This window comes from Marmota monax, unplaced genomic scaffold (assembly GCF_021218885.2).
Source record: "Marmota monax isolate L192 unplaced genomic scaffold, Marmota_monax_Labrador192_F-V1.1 WCK01_AAM20220418_F8-fsc00051, whole genome shotgun sequence".
Lineage (NCBI taxonomy): Eukaryota > Metazoa > Chordata > Mammalia > Rodentia > Sciuridae > Marmota > Marmota monax.
The window spans coordinates 16935190-16951209 of record NW_026695202.1 but is presented as its reverse complement, the minus strand read 5'-3'; the positions used below and the strand labels follow the sequence as shown (position 1 = coordinate 16951209).

The 16020-nt window shown below is 59.7% G+C and overlaps 1 protein-coding gene across 1 annotated transcript in view; it reads left to right on the top strand.

The window, feature by feature from the left end:
• The window catches only part of Cerk (ceramide kinase), a 42051-nt gene that overhangs the window by 4659 nt on the left and 21372 nt on the right, over positions 1 to 16020 (top strand). The window contains exons 2-3 of the mRNA XM_046429208.2: positions 10763 to 10876; positions 11227 to 11349. Coding sequence (XP_046285164.1) covers positions 10763 to 10876; positions 11227 to 11349 — 237 coding nt within the window. The remainder of the gene's footprint in view (positions 1 to 10762; positions 10877 to 11226; positions 11350 to 16020) is intronic.

Here is a 16020-nt window from a genome sequence, read left to right as displayed (position 1 = left end):
TCTCTGGGGGGCGAGGTACCTGGGAGTGAAGTGGGGACGGCCTTCAGTGGCTCTCCCTGTGGGACTCTGTGGGCTCCCTGCTTCCTCCGCCCACGTTTAGAGCCACGGGGTGTTGTGAGGCTCCAGCCCTGGCGCACAGCCAAGAGCGCTCCAGGCAGCAGGAAGTGTGGCACTGAGTCTGTCTCCCCTCTGTGCTCACCTTCTTGTCCTTGAGGACCTGTCATTGTCTGGGTGTCCTTCGGAAGGGTAGCTCCCTGTGGTCATCTTCCTGTTGGCTGATGCCGACCCTGCGTCGGCGGGGGGCGCTCCCCGCACTGTCTGTTTGCTCACTGTGTTTAGTTCTGAAATTCCACCAGGCTCTTCCCTGCAGCACCTCTCCCTGGTTGGACCTCCTCCTCTGCGAGGCTGCGCTCTCCTTGTGGGAGTGTGTGGTGGCTGTTCTCAGGTCCTGCCCTGTCGCTGTCTCAGCGATGTCACCTACTGGTCTGTGTTGTTGTTGTTGATGGACCTTTATTTATTTATTAACTTATATGTGGTGCTGAGGATCGAACCCAGTGCCTTACACGTGCTAGGCGAGCGCTCTACCACTGGGCCGCAGCCTCAGCCCTACTGGTCTGTTTTTATTCAGCTGATTTTTGTTTAAAACCCGGACATTTCCAAAGAGCTCCACCCCCGGAGTGCCCTCCTGCGTGGTTCTGCTCTGGCCATCAGGTGACCTGGCTGTTCACGGGCTTACTTTCCAGTCCTCACCGCCCCGCGGTGTCCTGTCTCTCGGGGGCTTCTTTCCGTTCCCTCCCGCATGTGCAAGTTTGCCTGCACAAAGAGAGCGTGGGGACCACAGCCACCTCCATTTATACCTGTGACTCCCACGCCGGTCCTTCAGGCTTGGCATCAGGTGACGGGCTCCCTGGGTGCCGGGCACTTCCTGGCTCTGGGAATGCTGATGAATTTGACTTGAGTCCCCGACACTGTGCTAAGACTCCGCCCTGTTGGAGGTCCTCCCCACTTCCAGCCGTGCCTGGTGGGCACAGACGGCAAGTCCCTCTCAGTGGGGTGGCCACGTCCCGCCAGCCCAGCCTTCCAGGCCTTGCCACTGCTTTTGTCATCAGGTGAGGCTGCACTTGGGTGGCGGGTGGCTAGTAGTGGGCTTCTCTGCGGGCTCTGCACATGGGCAGCCAGGTGAGCCGGGACTTTGTCCTGCCCCCGCTGGCCGAGGTCCCCCACCCTCTGTCCAGGGGCTTGTGCTTTCTGGTTTTCACCGAGTCACCCGCCCTGCTGCTCCACAGCACAGCTGCCCTTGGCCCCGAGCTGGGGCAGGAGAAGGACGCACCTGGAGCTTGTGCACACTGCTGCTGCTTCAGGGCCAGCCTCTCTGGCCGTCGCCTGCTGGACATGGACTTTTAGGGTCCTTGGTTAGTTGCCCTTTCTTCAGTCTTGTCCAGAGTATCCAGTGGTACTCCACGGGGGAGAGAGGACACTGGGCTTACTGCCTGGCGGCCAGACCTGGTCTTCGGTGACCGTTATGGAACCTTCTGGAAGGTGCCGAGTTTTCCAGCCAGAGCGGTGCTCTGCTAGAAGTTCTTGGTTAGGATTTTGGGTTTGGGGACTGAGTTCCTGGGCTCCTGTCCCGCCCACCCTCCCTGACAAGTCCCAGGGCCCTGGGTGGAGTGCACCCCCAGCCACTCCTCCCACTCTCCCTGCAGCTCTGCACCCCATGAGCATCTCCTGGGCCTGCAGGTGGAACCCTCGGGTCCAGATGGGCAGCCCCAGGCCTCTCTTGGAGGTGAAGTGTCCAGGCACTGGGCCTGGCATGACCAGAGGCAGAGCCGTCCTCACTCAGGGGCAGGGGGCTGGGGGCTCAGGTTGTGGTGGTTTAGCCCTCAGGGCTCCCTAGTTCCCCCAACAGGAGGAGCAGTCGGCTCAGGAGCCTCAAGCCTGTGCTTTCAGGCTCCCAACCCAGCTCAACCCCACTGCCTCCCGGCGCCTCAGGGCCTTTGTACTGGCTGTGCCCCTGGGTAAGGCTCCTTCGTTCGCCCCATCCAATCTGCCCTGGTCTCACTTCCTTGTGCAGGTCCCCTGCCCCCATACTGCCAGCCCTGCTTTCCATAGCATGGGCACCGTGGCTAAGCGGGTGGAGTGGTGGACTGGTTCGTATGGCTTGTGACTTCTGGTGACAGTGCTCACTGCCAGAGGGCAGGGTTTCCTGTTGGTGCCTCCTGTCTAGACGACCTCTGCTGCAGGGTAGAGGCTCAGCACACTCAGCCGTGAATGGAGGCTGGGGCCTGTGCTGAGGGCGGCTGTCTGGGCTTTAGGGGTCCCTCTTTGGTCACGGGATCCACTCATGTATCTGAGAGTGACTGCCCCCAGGAGGACAGCACAGCGGGGAACTTCAGGGCAGAGGGTCCAGGACTTGTGCCTGGAAGGATCTGGAAAAGTAGAGCAGGACTGCACGGCTGGCTGGACCTTAGCTGTGCCCAGCTGGCGCCCCCTCCACATGCCTTGCCCTCTGCCCTCCGGGTCCCTCTTTAGCTTAGTCCTGTCCCTGGTCCCCTTCCTGCCCCTTCCCAGGTGGCATTTGTTTCTTCAGAAGGTGAGTGACATGGTGTGAGTCAGTGTGCTGTCAGAGGAGTGGGCAGCAGTGACAGCTGCCACTCATCAGCCCTGACCAGGCCAGACGCCTTCTCAGCTTGCTCCCGGTGACGACCCATCGATGCTTTCGGACCCCCCTTTGCAGAGGAAGTGACAGAAGCACAGAGAAGTGAAGCAAGGGGCCCAGGGTGCACAGCTGGGCGGCACCGGAGCTGGGCTGGACCTCAGGGCCTGACCCCGACTTCATCCGTCCCCCTTAACAAGTAGCATCTTTGGGGCCAGAGACAGAGACGGCTGTGAACGTGACTTTGGTGAGGAAGAGGAGGGAGGTGGGGTGGGGTGGAGACCCACCTTCATCAGACTAGACTGGAGAAATGGCTCGGGGACTGGGTTTGCTGCCACCTCGGGCTCAGAGTACCAGGATCAGCCGCACCAGGGCTGTGCACGGGGCCCCCAGGCTCCAGGGGTAGTGGGTGTGTCTGCCTGGCGGGCTGAGTCTCCCTGTTCCCTTTAGACTTGTAGCCAACATTTTAAAATCAGAAGATTTCACATAAAAATCAAACGGGACACAGCTGGTGCCACTCCCCCCTCGCACAGCAAGCTGGACTGTGAGGGGACGGCCTCGACATCCCCTGGTGGAGGGTGCCTCCAGGCAGCAGGGGCAGTGAGTGCTGGACACCGAGTCCCTGGCAGCAGGGTTTGACTCCAGCAAGGTCCTGGCTTCGTGCTTAGGAGTGGAAAGTTACCTTAAGTGACATTCGCACTCAGGGAAACACGTGTGTGGGCAAGACTCACAATGCCCTTTGTTCTCAGCGGAAGTCGCGGTCTCTTGAGGCCACTTTGGTCTGCCCCGACGTGTGGCCTTCCTCCTGCTCTGAATTCACACTGCGGTTTTGGGTGCTGCCACTCACCTGGCCCTGGCAGGAGGTCCAGCAGCCGTCTGCCCCCGCTCATACCTAGAGCTGGGTCCCAGGGGGTGCTCAGGGTTGCTGGGGACAGCTGGGAGCACCCTCCCAGGTCCCTGGTCAGTCAGGAGCAGAGCTTACCCAGGTCCCCAGCAACGCCTGGCCTGCTGTCAGGAGGCCTTGCAGGGGCCTCCGCTTGCTCTTCTGCTGCCTTCGTGTCCTTCTCTGTCCTGCAGGGTTGCAATTGGGTCTATCCAAAGGGCCATGGAGGTTTGGGACTGGCAGGACCGTAGGTGACCACCTGTGTGTTCTGCCAACAGTCAGAGCAGTGAGCCCACGCTGTGCACTGGGGGGTACTGTGCACCACATGCCCTCCCTCCTGGAGCAGAGCTGTGACGTCCCCTCCATTGTCCCCTCCAGGACCTGTGCCCGTGCTCTGTGGACCCGTGCAAAGCTCCTGCAGTCCCGTCTGGGACTCTGTTTTTGTCTGTTCTGGAATCTGTGGCCATGTGGTGGCCTCTGTGGGTGACGGTGGATTAGACCCTGGGTGTGGAAGGCGCTTGAGGTCACTGTAGTGTCTTCTTGACACTCCTTTCCAAACACAGCAAGCCATCAGCACGCAAGCCCTAGCACGTCAGGGCATCTGCAGAGCTACCCCGGGCCTCAGGCTGACTCACCGGGGGCCAGTCTCAGCGTAAGGAGGATCCACCTGACCGGGACCTTTGGACAGGGCAGGGTTGTGTGACCACTTTTTCCGGGGATTAGGCCCAGGGCCTTGAGCCTGTGAGGCGTGTGCTCTACCCCTGAGCTGCGCACCCGGCCCCGCAGGTGAACCGCGACCTGCAGGTGTTTCTGGGTCCAGCTGCACTGGGCAGTGGCCTTCATAGGCAAATGCTCGTCTGTCATTTCAATGAGGTCAGGTGTTCACATAGCAGAAGCCGTGGTGTGCTGTTGCCAGGAAACGCGACTCTCAGCTGTCCTTCCCCAGGGGAGCCCTTGTTGCTGGTGCCCCTGCCTAGGCTGGTGTGCACAGGGCAAGGGGCCCCCTTCCTCACCTGCTCTCCCACAGCAGAGCTCCCAGCGTGCCCTTGTTCTGTCACGTGTCCCCATGAGAACTGAGGCCCCGGGGGGCCTCCCAGATAGCTGCCAGGAACCCCGCAGAGGAGCGCGTCCTGCCCCCCTGGCCCCCTTCTCCACATGGGTATCTGTGTGCACGTGCACCTGTGTCGCCACAGACCTTGCTGCCCTCGAGGTACCTAGGAAGCCCGCGGAATGCCGTGTGTCCAGGAACTCCTGACGTCAGAGCCAGAAACAGAGAATGGGATGGAAAACACAGATGATGGAACTCGGAGTCCCCTCGCTGGGCCCCGCCAGCGTGGCCAGGTGGCTGCCCGTGCTGCAGTGGACAGGGCAGCTGCAAACTCAACCACTGGCCAGAAGAGGGAGCCAGGCCCCTGGCTTTTCTGGAGTGCCCTGACCGCCCTGCACTGTAGGAGTGCGCACCGAGGCTCAGCCACGCTGGTCCTGAGGGCGCAGGGGAGTCATCTGTTGTCAGAGCTGCAAACTCTCACCAAGGTCTGGTTATGGGGAAGGCCTGCCGCAGGAGGACATTCTAATGCACTCTAGTTCTGGTATTTGAACCAGTACTAACTGCCCGGAGGCGGGTCCTCCCATTGTTGGAGGAAAGACCCGTTCAGAGGGTTCAGAGGTGAGAGAGGGTCAGGTGAGAGAGGGTCAGCTGAGCTTTGCTGTCTGGGCCCGAAAATCAGGGCCTGGCTGCGCTCGGCCAGCTGTTTACAGTGGGGCTTGTAAAATGGGTGCCCGGCTGGCCGCCTGCTCTGGCTGTCCCCCAGCCAGCTCCCGTGCTGCGAGGCGGCTGTTCTGGGGAAGCCTTGGCCAGTGTCCCGTGTGGTGGTGGGAAGGCTCTGGGACGAGGATTGGCCAGATGGGACTCTGCTGAAGGCGAGACCTGGGCAGGTGATCCGGGGCAGGACGCAGGCATCTGAGTAACGGGTCCCTGCGCTCCAGACTGTGAAGGAAAGAACTTCCTGGTAGATTTCCAAAGCTGCCCGTGGTGACTTGGGTGAGTCATCTGCCCTCGCGTTGGTTCCTGGTCTGTGGCACGAGGACCCTGGCATCTACCTTTGGGTGTTGTGGGGAATCTGCCTCTCATACGAATCACACTCAGGGTGGCCCTTGCTCTTGGGACAGGCCTCTGGTAAGCCAGCGGAGTCAGCTTGCTGCCAGCGAGGTCCCGGGCTGACTCGGTGTTGGGGAGGCCCCTGTGGACGCCCCCACAGCTCTTTGTGCAGCGGGCAAGGCCACTGGAACGCTGGCCTTACATGGGCAGCGTGGGCCCCGGGTCAGGGTGAAATGACCCTGGAGCTGTGCTGGGCTGGGGCCGGCCTCCTGCTCTCAGGGCTCCAACACTGAGGTCCTGAGGTCGGGGTGTGCTCCCTGTGTGTTTGGGGCAGGCTGGGCAGGACACAGCGATGCTGGGCGGGGACAGGCAGGGGCTGTGCAAAGGGGTCCAGCTACATCCTGAGGGGGTGGGAGAAGCCGCTGGCAGACCCAGGTACAGCAATGACATCTGTCAGAACTGTCTGGGTGCTCACTGGGCCACCTGAGGAGGAGGTTTCAGGGGCACAGTGGGTGGCTGTGCAGTGACAGGTTCCGTGGGAGCCTCTCGGGGCAGCAGGGTAGGATGTTGGAGGCAGACATGGTGATGGAGATGGAGGAGGAGCCCAGGGGCCCTGGCTTGTGGGCAGCCTGGTACCTGGGTGGCGCACTATTCCCCAGGCTCGGGGTGCCACAGGGACAGCGGTTTCTGGGAGGAGCAGAGGAGCAGCGTGGGTGGCCTTGGATTTAGAAGGTTGGGTCTGAGGCCCTCAGAGGCCACACAGGTGGTCTGCCTTGGCTCTGGATTGTCTGTGGCTCCAGAGTCTGTGGCTCTGGATTGTCTGTGGCTTGTGCCCAAGGCTGGCCTTAGGTCAGCTTGAGCAATGGGGGAAGAGTGTCAGAAGTTCCCCTGCTCCAGGATGCTGGACTGTTTTTGCTGCAGGGGGAACGGCAGTCTGTAACCACCCCGCAGGTGACCTGTGAGGTGCCGGGGAGCCAGCCGGGCAGCGGGAAGCGGTGGGTGTTGCAGATGCAGAGCGCCTGGCAGGGCTACTGCTCCTGAGAAGGAGGCCACTGCAGATGGGGTGGGTCAAGGCTGGGACCAATGAGCAGCAGCTGGGGTCCTGGCCTCCTGTCCCGCCTCCCGCCTCACCTGGTTCACCATGGCCCCTGGGTGACTGTTGTTCACGGAGTTCCCCACAGCGTGTGGCCACACGGCCTTGCCCCAGCTGGTTCGGGCTGGCCTGGGCAGTTCTTCTCCTCCAGGCAGATCCTGCCTCTGACCCCAGGGATGCTCCAACCACGTGCAGTGCAGAGGGCACAGACACAAGCATCGGGAGCCCTGACCCCCAGGCCCCTCACCCGCAACACCTTCCCCAGTGCAAGCCCTTATTTATGATGCTGCCGTTGCACTTGGTGTCGTTCAGCACTGGCTGCTCTCTCCTGTTTCCAGGGCCTTGGTGCCCGCTTCTCCGGCTGCCCCTATGACCCAGCCTCAGTGCACGGTGACTTACGGTGCTGTTAAGGTTTCCTGTGGGGCCAGAGGCAGCCCGGGTTGGGGTGTTGGCCCAGAGTGACCAGCACCGCTGCCCTCCCAGCACCGCAGCTAGCTCCCCCAGGGACTCGCCGTCTGTTATTTGCCTGCTCATCAGAAACGAGACGGTGGAGGAACCTGCCAGGACGGGCAGGTGCCCGGTGACCTGGGACCTAGCGAGCCTGCCACTGGCTTTCTGCTCTGTGGGGTACCGGTGCCAGGTGCAGAGTGGCCCTTGGTTAGCCCAGGGTGCAGGCCTGCGGGAGGCACAGCCCCTCGGCAGCCGCTTTTCTGTGACTTTTCTTTTGTGCTTGAAACTTCCTCATCCTGTATTTTGGGTCCCTGGGGCTGAATCTGATTCTGCCCTGTTCCTGGTGACGATTTGTGGCTCTGCTCCTGCCCACAGCGAGGGGTCCTTGACGGGGATGATGGGCCTTCGTGGCCACATCCCCGGGTCCACGCAGACCTGCTGCCGGGTTCCAGGCCTGGCTGCACCGCGGGGCCTCTGGGTCAGGGAGGGCAGCTCTGCGCCCCCTGACGCTCCCCCCAGGTGAGGGTGATTCTCACCCCTCCGCTGGGTTTCCTTCCCTCTTCGTGTTAGTGCACACGTCACGCGTCAAGGCGACACGCATGGATTCTGTTTTAATCCCACCAGGGGACAGCCACCAGCTGCCGTGGGCCTGGGTGCAGCCAGCAGCCCCTGTCCCTGCCGCTGTGCACCTTCTTCTTTTTTTTTTTAATTTTATTTTTAGTGCCACTGGCGATGGGATCCAGGGCCTCCCACGTGTTTGTCAAGCCCTCCACCACAGAGCACACCCGCGCCCCAGCCCACTTTCAGTGGTCCCTGCCACACCCAGGTCACCACACACCTCTGCTCAAAGCCAGCCCAGCTCCCGTCTCACTCCAGGGAGGCCACCGACTGCTCTGTGGCCTCGCCGGCCTCCCCCCTCTGCCTCTCCATCCCTCCCCTCGGCCCTCGCCGCCTCTGCTCCCCTCTCTGGCCCTGCCTCTTGGGCTCTCCCTCCTTCTGAACTATGTGGCCGACCAGAAGGCCTCCGCTCCACCCCAGGGGAAGACCGCCCTGCAGCCCTGCTTGTGTGTCTCTGTGGCCTCCTCTGTCTCTGTATTTTCTGCTCCTGTCGCAAGGGGCAAAAGGGGCCACATCTGCAGTTGAGGGGGGAGAGAAAGAATGTCCACGTGCTTTTTTTTTTTTAACTTTACTTTATTTATTTATTTATATGTGGTGCTAAGGATGGGACCCAGCACCTCGCACATGCTAGATGAGCGCTCTACCACTGAGCCCCAGCCCCAGCCCCTCTGTAGGTTCTTGATCAAGAAAACGACGATCCTTAATGCAAGGCGCTGCCATAGACATAATCAATTCACAGCACACAGTTCTAGATTAATTAATTCTAAGCACTGCAAACACCCTCAGTCATGACAGGCTCCTGACAGACATTCCTTCTACATGCTAAGTTCAGGTGCTGGGTGTAAAGTCTCAGGCCTTAGGCTCCAAGTCCACAGATGCCCACTCACTCAGATGCCGTGATCAGGTCAGGAACCAAGGCAGACTTCCCCTGGGGTGGAGCCGAGGGCCAGCTGAGGGGATCAGACACCTCCGGACGTCACCTCTGGAGTCTTGGAGAAGCCTGGCCTCGGGGTTTGGCCAGCGTGGCGTGTGACGCGTTTGAAATCTCGTACTTCCTTCTTTGATTTTTCAAGTCTATTGATCTAAATTGCAGGTCCAGGAATTATTCACTTGTGAGAGCTTTTATGTGGGTCATCCTGTGAGTCACTTGAGGCTTCAGTCATTTTGTGGCGTGGTACTGACTCTTGTCTAACTCTCTCCATTTGGATGTGGAGACACTCGCCTGGCTCCCACTCATGCCTCGCAGCCTGTGACCCTCCTGTCATCGTAGTTGTGATGATTACGGAGGAGCGGGAGATGCTGGGGTCACGGCAGACAGTTTGACCACGTCCATGTGTGGCTTACTCTATTCCTGCTCCTGACACCTGCCCCAGCCGGCCCCGAGCTTGCTGCTGAGACACACAGAGACCTCCTGTTAGCTCCTGGTCCCCTGGGAAACAGAAGAGGTCGGGGCAGTCGGGGGGACTGAGTGCAGGGTCATATTGAGGCTGGATTTGGAGGGGCCCCTGAGGACGAGGCCAGCCCTCCAAAAATAGGGACCTGTTGGGAAGGCAATCTCTGGGGATGAGGAGCCATGGTGGAGAGCTGTCTGGGGGTGGGAAACCTGTTGGGTGTGTGGGTGTGGGTTTCGGGACACCTGCCCGGGAGCCTGGGGGGTGGTCCTGTGTGCCACTTACTCACAGAGTGGAGAAGAACGCATAAGAAGCAGGCAGAAATTGCATTTTGGAGACAGTCGTGAGATCGGGACTTCCCGGGTGCCATGAGCAGGCTGCGCTCCCAGCTGGCCTCTGCCTCCTCCTCTCCCCCCCCCCCCCCCCCCCCGAGCCCAAGGGCCCAGCTGTCAGCCTCTCAGAGCTTCAGAGGAGCAGGAGCTCAGCTCAGACTGTCCCTCCCTGGGTCCTTGTGTTTGGCTACCACAGACAATGGCTTTAAAACAGATGCAAGTGACCACAGAGGCCATGTAACCTAGCTGGTGACCTGTCCTGGGCTCACAAAATCTGACTATTCCAATAACTCGAGAGAACGACAAAGCACACAAACACACAGAAGTACCTTTTCAAAATCTAGGACGGCTCTCCGACCTTAAGGGTCCGTGGAAAGAGAGAGAGCCACCAGAATTCTTTATTCTCATATAGGGGACACAGGGGGAGGTTCCAAGGAACATTCTATCCCAAATAGGGCAAAGGGGTAGGATTACAAGTCACAGGTGGGTGTAGTCAACCCCACGGGTAGCGCCTCCTCCTGGAGCCACGCCTTGTTCCAGCTGGGGTGACGCCCTTGTTACTGCCAAGGTGACAACTGTTCAGGACCTGGGGCATCAGGACTTAACACATAAGAGGGATTCATGAGGAAGCTTTGGACTCCAGCCTGCCTGTTCCCAGGGGCCCTGCTTGCCGCCCCATCCCCGTGACCTCCTGGGGGGTCTTTCACGACCTGCCATCCCCACAGCTGAGCTCCCAGCACTTCCTCTGATCTGTGGTTCTGTGACTGCAGCCTGCTGGGGACCTGAGGCGGGCGGGCGGCTTCTGGGCTGGTGTTAGAGAATGTCCCTGCCACGTCTCCCTTCCTCCCTGCTCCTAGGCACCCACAGCCTTTCCAGAGCCCCCAAGCTGGGTCCTGACTCTCACATTTGGTGGCCCTGGTGTCCCGCATCCTATGTGCCCCCTTCTGCCCTCGGGACAGACTGTGGCATTGGAACATGTCTCTTCATATTTCACGCAGCAGCTGGGCAGGGGGTCGGCATCGCGGCTTGAACTGTGGGCGAGTCATGTGAAGAGCAGCAGTGGCGTTTGATGGGTGCTTGGGCCACTGTCGTCTGGTGACCCCTGGTGCCCGCTCTTTCTTCTCCCTGAGCCATAACCCGCGTCCAGACTCCCTCCCAGTTCTCTAACCAGGGCGTCCAGGCAGGTGACCTCAGCATTTCGGAGCGAGCTGACTCCTGTGGCTGACGCACGTCCGTCTTTGCAGATGCCTTCTCGGTGCCCGTGTCTGAGATCATCACCGTGGAAGAAGCAGACACTCACAAGAAGTGCCACGCCAGTGGCCAATGGCAGAAGATGGGACAGCCTTGCGCATTCACAGGTGAGGGCACCTGGGTGTCACCTCCCGGTTCTCCAACCTTCGGCTCTGGGCAGGTGACGCATGGGGAGGGGGCTTTTCCCCAGGCCCACTAGTGCAGTGGTCTGGCTGCTCCTTGTTGACTCTTCATCTCCCCAAGGTCCACTTCTTGTCGTCGTCCACTGTCTGTTTTCTTATTCTCTTTGTTTTTAACGTGGCTTGAAGGACCTGAGAAGTGGCACGTTGTATCTGATTCACACTGTCACTGACTACTAGAGAGTGAGCCCCTGGCTTGCAATCAGGGCGAAGCTGTGGGTGGTGTGTCGCCCGCTGCCTGTCACCCACCCTGACCCGTGCATGCCCGTCTCTTGCAGTTCACTGTGTGAAGCGAGCTCGACATCACCGCTGGAAGTGGGCACAGGTGACTTTCTGGAGCACGGACGAGCAGCTGTGTCACCTGTGGCTGCAGACCCTCCGGGAGCTGCTGGAGAGACTGTGTATGTGTGTGTTCAGACTGGTGAAGGGCAGCTGCGGCAGGCGCAGGGCCAGGATTTGACTGCCCTGGGCACGACGGGTGGTTTCCTGATGCTAGGTGTATAGAGGACAGCCTGCAGTGGTGGAGGTGGGTGGGCTCTGCAGCAGGGCACTGGTGTGAGCCCCAGGTGACTTCGTGGCAGCCAGACCCGAGGCAGGTCACTCAGCCTCCCGGGCCTCAGCTTCTTTCTCCAGAGGTGAGGATGGAACAGGTCGTGGAAGAATCGCCCCTGGCCGGGCGCATCTACAGGGCAGCAGGGGCCCAGTGTGTTAGTGACTCTGTGCTAGTGGCAGGTCTTCCTGTCACCTTGAAAATGGCAGGTGCTGCTCCTGCTGAGCCCGCAGCGCCACCTCATGGTGTTGGTGCAGCCAGCTCACAGGTGCAGCCCAGGGCGGGAGCGGCATGTGCTGGTCAGCCTTGGCCTTTTGGACCACTCTGCATCTGTGTCCAACAGTGAGTCGTCGTGCCTCCGAGGAAGGCTCCCCCCGCCCACTTCACAGGAAGGCCTTCCTTGGGAAGCGTGACTTGTGACTCCCCTGGGGGGGCGGGGACTTGTGTCTCTGCATTGCTGTGCCCTGTGGCCCTCCAAGTCCGTCTGCTGGTCCTTCTCTGAGCGCTGCTCCTGTCCCTGTCCTCCTGTGCAGCTTCTCCTGCCTCCTCTGTCTGACTCCAGGCCCCCCTCTTGCCCCGACTTACCCCCCGCCCCCAGTCTGTTCTCAGGGGACTGCGAGCTGTGGAGTCGAGGCTGGAGGCCTGGGGAGTAGACTCCTCTGGAGTGACGTGGATTTTATTTCCATGGAGTTCTTAGGAAACCCCATATGATTGTGCATTTGGTATGGTCTCCTGGCACCTAAAAATAGCACATGGTCCTGTTATTCCACTATCTAGTTGAACTTCTCCTCTGTGGCTGCTCTAGTGTCTCATTGCAGTAAAACATAGACACACACCCACTGAGCGAGGGACTGGGTGAGCTCTCGCACTGACCCGCTCGCCACGCACCCAGGCCTGGAAGCACAGTGCCCCAGGCCTCAGCCCTATGGCCATTACTCCAGGGCCACTGCTAGCTGCCTTCTAAACAGCCAGATCCCTTGCGCACCCTACGCAGCTGGGTGGTGTGACCTGCACTCTTCTGTGTCTGCATGGGACTGAACTCATGAGTGTGACGTTTGCCACGTGGTGTGTGGTTGCAGGTGGTTCCTCCCCAGCTGTGTGGATTCCCTGAAGGGAATGCACACTGTGTCACCCAGTCATCTGGATGGCCCTCTGTGGGCCACTGTGCACGTCAGCGTCCCCCCATCTTGTGAAGCCTTTTTGTGCATGATCATGCGTATCTGGGGTGATACCCAGCAGTGGACCGGGCAGCCCCACAGTTCCCTGAGGTGGCGGTGGTGCTCGGTACCTTCTGTCTGGGGGTGCGTTCCTGCTGCTCCGGGTCCGACCGCACCTTTGCACCTTAGCCGGTGTGTAAGCTGCCCTGTATGCTGCTGCGCGATGTCCCCAATGGTCGAGAAGCCGGGCAGATGCACATCCTCATGGGGTTTCTGTCGGCCCTTTGCCCACTATCTGTTGGCTTGCTCCTTTCCTCGGTGGTCGGTGGGATCCTGACGTTCTGTGGACCTGACTTTCATCAGTCTGAGAATCACAGTTGGCTCCCCGCCTGTGTCTCGCCCGGGTCCCTTGTTGGTGCCTTCTGATGGACTGGCATTCCTGACCGCGTAGTCGGGTTGTCTGTTTCCTTTTAGCTTCATGGTCAGCCTGGCCACTGGACAGCCTCGCCCACCCTGGGGTCAGGAAGTGCTGTCTTCCCCGAGCCCCGCTGCCTCCTCACGCACGTGGCCCACAGTCCCTTTGGATGGAGGACGTGGCCGAGGCTCATCTTCTTTTTATACTTATGGTTATTTTTGCTGCACTGGGGAGTGAAGGCAGGGCTGCTCTCCACACCCCCAGCCATCTTTATTTTTTATTTTATTTTGCTTTTTTGAGACAGTGTCTCTCCGAGGTGCCCAGGCTGCCTGGGAGTTGCAGTGCTCCTGGGTCAGCTCCTGGGTTGCCGGGACCACAGGTGTGCTGCTGTGCCCGGCAGAGGTCTGCTGCCTCTGGACACACTCGGGGCCCCGCCACCGGGGGAGGACGGCCTTTGCCCTCTGGGCCATGGTGCTGCCACTTAGGCTTCTGCGCTTTGCAGCTGCTGTGGAGCCGTGTGACAGAGCTGTCCTGCCTTGCTTCTGAGACCCGGCCAGCTGGCTCGATACAGCTCAACACGGAGCTTTTGGCTTCCTGTCACGCACGGCGGTGTCCCCTGTGATTGGGGCAGTTCTGTCTCCTCGTTTTCCCTTCTCCTCCTTCTGCCAGGTTTGGGCCGACAGTGCTGGGGGCAACACCTGGGTCCTGACCTTGGGCAAGGTTTTCCACATTCACCCTCAAGACAGTTTCTTAGGATCTGAAGATATTTTAAAAATCAGATTAGGGAAATTCTCTTGCAGCCCCAGTTTTCCGAGAACTTTGGTTTTTAACTCATGCTTGGGAGTTGAGTAGATGCTATTTCTGCATGTTGACATGATGGAGGGCTTTGGAGCTAAGCTGTGGGACACAGAGACTCTACTGATGACCCTGTGCACTGGAGCCGAGCCCCTCGGCTGCTAGGAACACCTGCTGTGCCCATGCTGCGCTGCATCTCTGTATAGGTGACAACAGAACTGCCACTGTGGTGGCACCTGCCTGCTTGCTGTCTAGGTCACGAGCGTCCAGAGGTTTCTCCTGGATGGTGGCACCTGCCTGCTTGCTGTCTAGGTCACAGAGTGCCCGGAGGTTTCTCCTGGATGGTGGCACCTGCCTGCTTGCTGTCTAGGTCACAGAGTGCCCGGAGGTTTCTCCTGGATGGTGGCACCTGCCTGCTTGCTGTCTAGGTCACGAGCGTCCAGAGGTTTCTCCTGGATGGTGGCACCTGCTAGCTTGCTGTCTAGGTCACGAGCGTCCGGAGGTTTCTCCTGGATGGTGGCACCTGCCTGCTTGCTGTCTAGGTCACAGAGTGACGAGCGTCCAGAGGTTTCTCCTGGATGGTGGCACCTGCCTGCTTGCTGTCTAGGTCACGAGCGTCCAGAGGTTTCTCCTGGATGGTGGCACCTGCCTGCTTGCTGTCTAGGTCACAGGGTGTCCGGAGGTTTCTCCTGGATGGTGGCACCTGCCTGCTTGCTGTCTAGGTCACAGGGTGTCCGGAGGTTTCTCCTGGATGGTGGCACCTGCCTGCTTGCTGTCTAGGTCACAGGGTGTCCGGAGGTTTCTCCTGGATGGTGGCACCTGCCTGCTTGCTGTCTAGGTCACAGAGTGTCCGGAGGTTTCTCCTGGATGGTGGCACCTGCCAGCTTGCTGTCTAACAGGGTTGTTCCGGAGGTTTCTTTCCGGGATGGTGTGGGCCACCCTTGCCAAAGCTTGCTCTTGGGGGGTTCTAAGGGTCACCAGAGGGTTGGTCGGAGGTTTTCTCCCTGGATGGGTGGGGTGGCCCACCTTGCCCCAGCCTTTGGCGTCTGGTCACGGGTGGGGGGTTCGGAGGGTTTTCCTTCCTGGGGGATGGTGGCCCACCTGGGCCCTTGCTTTTTTCACCTGCCTGCTTGCTGTCTAGGTCACGAGCGTCGTAGGTTTCTCTTGGATGGTGGCACCTGCCTGCTTGCTGTCTAGGTCATGAGTGTCCGGAGGTTTCTCCTGGATAGTGGCACCTGCCTGCTTTCTGTCTAGGTCATGGGTGTCCGGAGGTTTCTGCTGCATGGTGGCACCTGCCTGCTTGCTTTCTAGGTCATGGGTGTCCGGAGGTTTCTCCTGGATGGTGGCACCTGCCTGCTTGCTGTCTAGGTCACAGAGTGTCCGGAGGTTTCTCCTGGATGGTGGCACCTGCCTGCTTTCTATCTAGGTCATGAGTGTCCGGAGGTTTCACCTGGATGGTGGCACCTGCCAGCTTGCTGTCTAGGTCACAGAGTGTCCGGAGGTTTCTCCTGGATGGTGGCACCTGCCTGCTTTCTATCTAGGTCATGAATGTCCGGAGGTTTCACCTGGATGGTGGCACCTGCTAGCTTGCTGTCTAGGTCATGAGTGTCCAGAGGTTTCTCCTGGATGGTGGCACCTGCCTTCTTGCTGTCTAGGTCATGAGTGTCCAGAGGTTTCTCCTGGGTGGTGGCACCTGCCAGCTTGCTGTCTAGGTCATGAGTGTCCAGAGGTTTCTCCTGGGTGGTGGCACCTGCCAGCTTGCTGTCTAGGTCATGGGTGTCCGGAGGTTTCTCCTGGATGGTGGCACCTGCCAGCTTGCTGTCTAGGTCACAGGGTGTCCGGAGGTTTCTCCTGGGTGGTGGCACCTGCCTGCTTGCTGTCTAGGTCATGGGTGTCGGAGGTCTCCTTATTCTGTGTTCTGGAAGAGTTCATATAACCTCAGACGGGTTGTTTTGAAGTACGTGGTGGAATCTGAAGTGGAAACGTCAAGGCCCGGGTTCCTGTGTGGAGGTTTTATAATGCTCCCCAGTCTTTCCTAGGCATGGGAGTATTCAGATTTAAGTATCTTCTGACATCTTTGGTAAATTGTGCTTTTTGTGGAGATGTGGGTCCACCTCACACACATCTAGAAGTTGCAGCGTGAGTTTCCAGCACC